The 9,586-nt window shown below is 32.8% G+C and overlaps 1 protein-coding gene across 1 annotated transcript; it reads right to left on the bottom strand.

The window, feature by feature from the left end:
* Nucleotides 1-404: 404 nt before the first annotated feature.
* Nucleotides 405-6,331, bottom strand: LOC148203355 (protein LONGIFOLIA 1-like). Its single transcript, XM_088106035.1, has 5 exons — nt 5,318-6,331; nt 4,714-4,784; nt 2,209-4,320; nt 1,931-2,081; nt 405-1,440 (listed from the first exon to the last, which is right to left on the bottom strand). Exons 1-5 carry the CDS (start codon nt 5,460-5,462, stop codon nt 614-616), a joined length of 3,306 nt encoding a protein of 1,101 aa, XP_087962161.1. The 5' UTR covers nt 5,463-6,331; the 3' UTR covers nt 405-613.
* Nucleotides 6,332-9,586: the final 3,255 nt, after the last annotated feature.

Genomic DNA, 9,586 nt, shown 5'->3' with positions numbered 1-9,586 from the left:
CGATTAAACTAACTTTGATGTGAAATAAAAGTTATGACAGTTTTTAGTATTTTATTTTTTAAAATGTTAATTATTACTTAACATTGATACATTATAAAACAGTTAGGTTTTCTATCATTCTTCTCTTTTTACGTAAAATAGTCTCTTCCTCTTTAAATTTCTTCAACCTTTTACGTTTGTTGTTCCTTGAACAGTACATAAAAGAATTGTTATAAAAAGTTGAAAAATGTATAAATGTTATTTTATCTATATATTTAACACGAGATCAAAATATTTATGCCAATATAAGTATAATAATTATTTATTTAAATCTAGATAGTAACTTAAGTTGCAAGGTATTCATGGCATGAAAATTAGGAACCATTTCCATCAACTCAATATGGAAGAAAAGAGAAACACAAAGATGTTTTAAATAAGGAACCTTTAGTTTGTTATGTATTATGTATGCCATAAATCCATGGTATCTCAAATTTCTTTACATCTTCGCAAAAAAACAAATAATCAAAGCTCTAATAAGAAAACTTATATGCCTTGAACCAAGAATATTTTATAAGCAAATGACAAGAAAATTATAGAAATCTAACATCAGTGAGAAAGGGAATAACTGAACAAACTACTTTCCAAATAGCTTCCTGCGCCTAACTGATGGCTTGACTCGCAAACCAGATGATTCACCAATCACAACTTCATCAACCAAGTCTTTGAATATAAGTCTCTCAACATCCAACACAATCCCAGGTAAATAACCATGAAAGTCTGTCCAACTTTCTGAGCCAAGCATAACATCTTGACACAGCATACTTTTCAGATCATCATCTTCATCTTCTAAGCAGCATTCTGGCTTCTTGGCTTGAATTTTTTCGATCTCAAAGCATAGTTCTTTGAGGAGCTTTTGAGCACCCAAGGTTTTCTTAGTGAGTCTGTTACTGTTAGGCAGAAACCATGGCTCTAGGGATGAGCCTAATTTGGCACCAAGAATCTCATTCACAGAATCAAAGATGAATTTCCTGTGAAATTTCTCTTTGTTCAGCTTCATGTTAGAATCTTTTTCGGCGGTGCTTTCTTCTTTTGAAAGCAAACTACTTGCCTTGGTCTGTTCCAAGACAAGGAATAACTCAGGGTTAATGGGATTACCCGAAGAGTGAAGTTGAAATGTCAGCAACTCGGAACTCAAATCTCTGAGTAAGAGGCCTGAAGCTAATAATATTTCAGAGATGTATCTGTGATCTGGATTTGAGTTTTCACATAGGGAAGCAATGTAATCAATTCTAGCTTCATCGTGACTGGAGTTCAGCCGTCGAAGCTTCTGAACAAGGTGGTCTATGTTTTGTAATTTTTTTCGATTGATCTCTCCTGATCCCATGCTGTGAAATGAAAGGCTTTCTGCTGGGTTCCATGGATCTTTAATCTCATTTTCTTTGGATTCTTGAGCATCATCACCTGCAAATTTGATATTATAATTAGGAAGGTGAAAAAGTTTCACATGATTACAAGTGATATCTATTGGGAAAATCCTCAGGACATGCACATTAGGCAAGGAAGAATTTACAAGCCAAAGTTTTCTTAATGGCATGGCCCATAATAATTTTCAATGTGTAACGGATGTGCTTGCTCTCTAGGTGGTACCAATACCATTGTTACCTTTGACAGCAACTAATTCTAGATGCACATACACTTCATATCACTTGAGGCTCAATAAAAAACAAATGATCCAATCTGATCAACTTCGACTTATCGTATTGATACCACTTGTCAGTCCCTCGTTTAACAAAGCATTTCAACTTTTTACTTGTGTAAACATCTCAAAAATAAAATGGATAAGAGTGAGACAAATCTGCAATCCATCCTAATGCTGATCTGATTCTGAAAAAATTAAGATTTCGTCCTACAATTTTATTTAGTATCTTTATCTATAAGACAGAAACTATACCTTTTGAATCTTCAGATATCTGCTTTACTGGGGATGGCACATCATCTCTATACACCGATCCATCAAGAACTGAGATAGGACTTGGATGTTCCGGAGCATCTCCTCCAAGTTCTGCAACCGACTCATCCTCATCCAATCTTGGAGTTGATTTCTGGAACAGTAAGCAAGATATACACATTATCAACTGGTAAAAGGAATATACTATTTGCTTAAATTTTCAATTTTATCACATTGTGCTAATCAGAAAGCTTGATTATAAAGATGAAAATGGCTCCTACTTTTGGCGCTGTCTCTGAAATCAATTGCTTCACAGCCTTCAAAGAAGGACTTTGGCTGTCATCAATTTCAACAGACTTTAAACTACTTGTGACTTCGACTTCCATCTTTGAGTTGACAGTTAAACTGTCTGATTGCAAAGAAATTTCATCCCCCAGGCAACTTAAACTTCTTGATTCGTTGCTTATCTCACTCAGTTGCTCATCATTATGCCGCGAGTTCAGAGTTTTGGGTCTTTGTTTCCCACCTGGTGAACCTGACTCTGTTGCCTTCTTACCAGATTGCCTTCTGAGTTTGGTTGAATCTGATGGTGGAGCAGGTGGACGAGATCGCTTCTCTAACTCCAACTTCTTCTGTTGCAATCTAGGGCTCACGGTTCCTGAGTGCTTCACAGAACTTTGGCTATTTTCTTTTAGATGTTGCTGAGACCTAGATTGAGATTGTGCAGATCTAGTAGTCTTACTACCATTTGCTTTCTTATCAATGGAACTGGCAGAAGCATCCCGATGAATGTTCCTGGGAGACTGATCTTTTGCTACTCGAGTAGCAGATGTGCTGGTTCTATTATCTAAATATACACCAGCATTCTGGTGTTTCTGGGAAACAGAAAGACCACCAATAGGAATGACTGAAGAAGCAGGAATTGCAGTTTTCTCAACAAGCTTTGCTGGCTTCATTATCACTATTGGGGATTCAAAAGCCCTTGCTGATTCAGTTCCCTTGATTGTGGATGGTAGAAAATTGTTTCTCTGAGAGTTTTGTTGCCTTAATGACCTGGTATTCTGATCTTGGCTGGTAGCTCTTTGGTCATAGTCATTTTGACTTCCAATAACATTTGGAGCTTGTTCTTCTTTTCTGCTCTCTAATAGTCCCTTTTCTTGCATTGCTTCAAGTATCTGTTTTAATGCTCTGAGATCCCTTCCAGATTGTTTGAATTCAAGATCCTTCAACCTCTTCTCTATCTCACTATAAACTGAAGGAAAGCTATCTGGTGCTCTCGCTGGAGCTTTTACACCCCTTAAATTCAGTTTCTGGGAGCTTCGATTTCCATCTTGCTGCTTCCATGGTGCTGGTTCAATGGGAAACCTTGAACTTGAGATGGGTTTCATAACTAGATCAGGATTTTTTCGACGAGGGGAAATTGGGTCTTTCAAAGAAACTTTTGGAGAATGAGAAACTCGGAGTGGCCTGGTTAGTCCTTGTTTTGATGATCTTGGAAACTGACTATTATCTTGTGCTGAGTATGTTTCAGTTGAACATGGTTGAGTGTCACCAGCCAAAGAGGAATCTGGTAATGCTTCCAAGCCCATTAGTTTTGCCACAACACCAGGTGGACGACGGGGGATTGTTGAAGGCTGTTGTAGGGTAGAGAATTTGTCATTTGATGTGGGTGTGCCACTGTAAATGTTTCTTGATGGGTGAGTAGCTGAATCAGAACTGTAAGGGCGTAATGAACCTTCCTTACTATCCAGTGAAAGTCTAGGAAGCTCTTTTAGTTTTGGTGTGGATTTGATGGTCTCTCGTGATTCAAAGGACAAACGATTTATTTCTTTTCCTTCATTACCAAACCAAGAAGCATCCTTTGCGTTCGAATGCCAGGGTCCATCTTTTACATCATGTGATGATCTTGGAAGTTCTTTAGTTTCTGCATAATACCAAGGTGCTTCTCTAAGTTTAGCAAGGACTCGGATAGACTCCTTTAGATCAATAGGAAGACTTTGTTTTCCATCTATTCCACCTCTATAAGATCCATCAACAGATTTGGGCAACTGCATAGGACGAGGTGAATCCCTGTGCTTCATGGCGTTAATGGCAGATTCTTCTTTGCCTGTAGTCTTCACTGAAAGCCCTCGGGCTTCCCTATACATAGAATCTTTCACCACATCCCTCAGGTCAAGGGAGTTACATCCAAAATGGGAAGAGATGGTTGATTGGTTCATGGCTGCATCCCTTGAAGGAGTTTCAGGAAAAATAATCCGGTCAAATGGAGCCTCTCCTTCAGCCTTGCAGTCCAAAGAGGACACTGATGATGAACAAGAAGAGAATGATGCTCTTGATGATTCGGTTGAAATTCTCTGCCTTTCATTCACACCCTTGTTTAAGCTGCTAGTATCCTGCAATGAATTCAGTTTGCTCCATAAGTTCAGTTTCATGTGAAAACTGTCATATTCCTTGATAGTTAAAATAAATGCATCAACATCAGAAAGTATCTGTCGACTATACATGAATTTTTTTTTCATGAAAAAGAAAAAGAAATTATTGTGCAGAAGTCCATGAGATGAGATGATAAATATAGAAAATGATTAAAATATGCTCAAGTCTTCACCTTCTACATTTGTCTCCAATAAATGGCAGTTAAATCAATCATAAGTGATGGATAGCATATCATAGAATCAGTGAATGCACACTGATATCGTAATAAAACTTTTCTCCCTCAATTTAAAGCCTAATTCAATCATTTTTAACTACAAAACAGTAAAAAATGTGGGTAAAAAGAAGGTTCGTACTGTTGTTGTTTGGCGATGGTGTATATTATTAGAATCTCTTTCCAAGCTTCCATAACTGAAGTGCGAATTACCTAAGGAAAACATAAGCATTAGATGCAAGTTGGAAATTATTCCAATGAAATTGAAACATATGACAAGAGCCAACAATAGTAATGCAAATCACATTAACTGACCACTTCACACAGAGGATCACCACATACAAAACAACAAAGATTTATATTGAACTTACAGTCAATACTATAAAAATAAAATCTCTTTCAAAAAGTATCTTTCAAGGCCTTGTTCTGTTACTAAATACAATGGAGTAACCAGATGATACAAAATTGTGAAAAGAAATGCAAAAGACATCCCCTCTCTCTTCCAAAGTGGGAAAGTCAGATGCTAATTCATAAAAAAGAAAAAAAATTACGATACACAAATGCAACTAATACTGATATAAGATTAGCATCCATGTGATAAGATCAATTAGTAATCAGAACTATCACTAAAGTCAACGACTTGAATGATAAATTATATCAGAGATTGCCAAGTGGGAAAAACAGAGAAAAAACAAAAAACACAACTGAATTAGTAAAATTGAATATTGTTCCTATTAGGGGAATACCAGAAGGAAGCCTCTTCTGGGCAATGCGGCGAGCCGTGAGAGCATGGTGACGATCAAAAAGCTGAAAAATCCCAGTCATGCATCCTATCTGCTTCTGCAGATCTGGGTTTTCATCTGCTAAAGATTGCAGGAGTTTTGCTGCCATATCAACCTTTTTCCTTTTCACTTGAACTAGACCCCCCAACTACCACAATCAGTTACACCCTCTTCATAAAGCTGTATAATTTATTACTCTTAAATCTACTCACACAACACTGCTAAGCTCAAACCCATTTCCGAAAAGGAATATTATTCTAGTGCAAAATAGAAGAATACAGAATCCAGAAGTTCACAAACCCACAGGGACCATCACTGTCCTGAACCAAAATCCACTGTGCTCAAAAGATAAATTAAAAGAATCTCCTCTCTTTTCGTCAATTATATCCAGTCCTAACCCTGTCAGTTACAAAAAGAATGAAACAGTTTCCACAGTTCTGTAGTCTTAAGGGAAGCATTCAGAAAGATAGATGCTTTCCCAGTTGCAGGCAAACAATTTCCAATAAAAATACAGAAAACACCATCCAGCAAATTTCCCCAAATTATACAGATTTGGATCCTCACAACACGAAAGGTGAAAACTTTATCTCACTGAACCATACAATTCATGTTTTGATTGTCAAAGTTATCCCACAACCTCCTCGCTTACAAAAGCGAAAATGCAAGATGAAAAGGAATATCCCAGAAAGCTTAATCCCTTGGCACCCGGGCTTGGAAGAAAACCTTGATGAGTTTCAGAAAGGAAACCACACAAAACCCGTCAACAGCCACAAACAATGCAGATAAAGAGAGAGGGAATGATAATCTAACACAGTCTTACAGTGGACAGAGAAGAGGCAGAGAAAGAAACAATTGAAAGGGTGTCTGTCTGAATGGAAGGAGGGACAGAGATAAGAGAAAAGGGTGTTTTTTTCTTAATATTATTTTTTCCTTTGGGTATCTTAAGAATGTGCAATAGCAATCTGGTTAGAGCTGGCAGAAAGGTTTTTCCTTTATTTAATTTAGTTTTTGTATTTTTATGAATTTGTTAATGTGTTATTGGGGAGAGGAAGAAGGGTGAAATGTTTGTGTGGGTCATATGTCACGTAGACTCTCCCAAGAGATCACAAGTGCATGATCCATCCATGTGGGATGAAGATGTGCGGGTGTGGAGTTGTCTGCATGTGCATGTGATCCTGTCAGGATAGAAACAGAATACAGAGTGGGTGGAATGTGTGTGTGTGTTACACAAACCAATTTCTTCAACATATCGTCACAATTAATTTAATTTAAATCAGTTTAACTATTCTTCATCATTAATGACAAAATTTAATATTTTACATTAATAAATCATTTATCTATAACTTAAATTTATAATATAGTAATTGTATGATTAATTGTTATTTTATAATATTCTTACATAACCTTTCTTTTTTTATGTTCTTGAAAAACCGAAGGTACCAACTCTCGTGCAATCGTATACTAATTGATTACTAACATTGTACAAACCACTACAATTTAATTAAATATTATAAATTACGATGTTATTTTTTAAGTTTAATGTATTTTATTATATATTATAAAATAGTATGTAATAATTTATATAATGAGTTGACTGTATATAAAAAAATATGATATAATATCCATCCGAATATGATATAACATCCATTCGAAAATGTTTTATTAAGTATATTATTTTAACAATTTACAATTTGGAGTGGCAAATTAATCCTGCAGATATTAATGAATTTATTTGTTTTTAATTGTACAAGAGATGTCGAATATTGTTACACAAGAAAAAGTACTGAAGAAACATTTAATGCAAGAAATTTCAATCTTCTATTCATTTGAATTAGTATTCTATTCAGTATAAATAGTTCAAAGTTATAAATAGATGTTTATTTTTAATTAAAAAATTAAAATTGGTGTAGTATTGAATAAATAAACTGAATTCTTTTTAATTTATCTGAGTACAGAAAAAAAAATGAACTTAGTATCAAACAAAAAATGATGCTTCCTCTCTTATTACCAGTTACCAGCTGCAAAGTGCAAAGTTCAGCCTTTCTTTTTCAAACAGTTGTCAGGTAGTGAATCACTATAATACCCTTTCATCATTTGTATTTTTAAAGGCAGAGTCCGTGATTTATTTATTTAACACGTATTTAATTTTTTTTTTCTAACACGATTTAATTGAATAGGTGATTTTAACATCTCCATCTAACACTAACTATATTCAATTTCTAGAAAATTTATTTATTTGGTTTTTACAGAAATTTTTATTTAAAATTGAATAACTGAATTTTTGTTTTTAATCCTTGGTTCTCTAACTTTTTTTTCAATCAGACTATTCAGCCAGGTTTTCTTAAAAAATAATAATAACTATCACACTTTGTTAATATTTTAAAATAATGAATAAAGTTTTATTTGTTGGATAACATTGTAAAGTTTTCCCACCCAACTATTTAGATCAATTCCTTTGATAAATATTGATAAAGAAATGAGATGAACTATTTTATACTTTAAAATTTACTTAAGTATTAAAGGTTATCTTTTAAAAAGTCAATATGAAAAACTCGTATACACATACATAAATTAATTTCAACCCATAAAAAATATTTTACATTTCTTTCTTCTAAATTACTTATAAAAAAACAACCCAACCAAACTTGCAATTCATAACACATGCATTTACACCTAATAATGGCAATTTTGGTACATTTAATAATATAATTATTCCCATTATATACCTGCTTAGCAACTAGTCAAATTGTGCAAGAAAAGTCCATTCATTAACCTAATACTCCATTTTATTTCTTAACAATATGGAGGTAGAAGCATCATTGGAGAATGTGATATATATATATATATAAGTGTCAGAACAATTTTACAAAAATATTCACAATCACTTTTTCTAAAGTGATAAAAAGACAAATATTTGTTAATAATTTTCTGAAAATAACAAAATTTTCTGGCTTACATCATTCATGTTAACGTGACTCTCTCTCTTAGGGTTTTTAGCATTTTGTTTTTTCTTTTCTGTGCCAACCAATCCAATTTATTGTGTCGTTGATGAGTTGATTTGTCATTAAAAACACCCTACCATACATGGAGGCCATTATTATCAATACCAAAAAGTCCTAAGGCAGTTTCTGCTAATATAAGTATTTAATTTGATTATGGTGTTGACCGTTGAATATGTATGCACACCCTTTCATATTATATATTTTTTTATATTTTTATAAACATCTTTAAAATACGTTATACATTTTTAAAATATATCATTAAGTCTCTTCTTTTATCATATTGATATTAGCACAGAATTTGCATACCTAGATGAATAGTGAAAGGTGAGTGAATTGACTAACATGGAGATTTGAAGAAATAAAAGAAGTCTAATTGAATATAAGGAAGATATAGAAGAGATATATAAAGAAATATCAAAATTATATTATATTATATATGTGTTTCTTTTACTTAAAAGTTAAAAAAGTAATAGAAGAGTTATCAGTGTGATTGCTTATCATGTTTTAAGAGCTTTACTATAACATGGAGGTTTTAAATATTCTTAGGTACATATGTTTTTATTGTTTATATAATCATTCATTTATAAAATCATTTTGAAAATTTGTTTTAATTGAAACAATTTAGAAAGTCAATTTCAATATACAAACTCACTTCATCGTTTCAAATGTATTGGAAGTAATGAATGGAATATATGAGTTGGTAATCATAAAGAATTGAAAATGTTTATTTAGTATGATTTTAGAAATTAATTATATTAAAGTATTGTCTCGTTGAAGTGGTTTTAGTTCATATATAAGAATTTTTATATATTCAAATTGAAAATTATAATATTGCTAACTTAAATAAAAACAACCCTTTGACATTTCATTTATTTTGTCTTTGAAAGTTCGAATCTATATTGACGTAAATATTTTCATAAAAAACACACATATACTCTGGTTGATACAATTTTAGTTAATACGTAATATTGCAAGCCTGAATAAAAACAACACTATATATATATATATATTATATTTGAATCAATCAATCTAAAAAATTTCATCGAACTCACGCAAACTAAATTTATTTTTAAGATGAATATTTAATGAATAAATAATGAGAAAATTTATATAAATAAGTTACATGTTAATTCTTTATTTTGTTAGAAATTTATATATATATATATATATATATATATATATATATATATATATATATATATATATATATATGGGTTTGGTAACACGTACG

Source organism: Vigna umbellata, chromosome 2 (assembly GCF_029865625.1).
Source record: "Vigna umbellata cultivar VRB3 chromosome 2, Vumbellata_1.0, whole genome shotgun sequence".
Classification (NCBI taxonomy): Eukaryota; Viridiplantae; Streptophyta; class Magnoliopsida; order Fabales; family Fabaceae; genus Vigna; species Vigna umbellata.
This window is presented reverse-complemented; position numbering and strand designations above follow the sequence as displayed.

Coding starts and splice junctions, on each gene's coding strand:
- LOC148203355 (XM_088106035.1), bottom strand. CDS start 5,462: ATGGCAGCAAAACTCCTGCAATCTTTAGCAGATGAAAACCCAGATCTG. Junction 4,321..4,713: donor ACCATCGCCAAACAACAACA/GTACGAACCTTC, acceptor AATTCATTGCAG/GATACTAGCAGCTTAAACAA. Junction 2,082..2,208: donor TTTCAGAGACAGCGCCAAAA/GTAGGAGCCATT, acceptor TTACTGTTCCAG/AAATCAACTCCAAGATTGGA.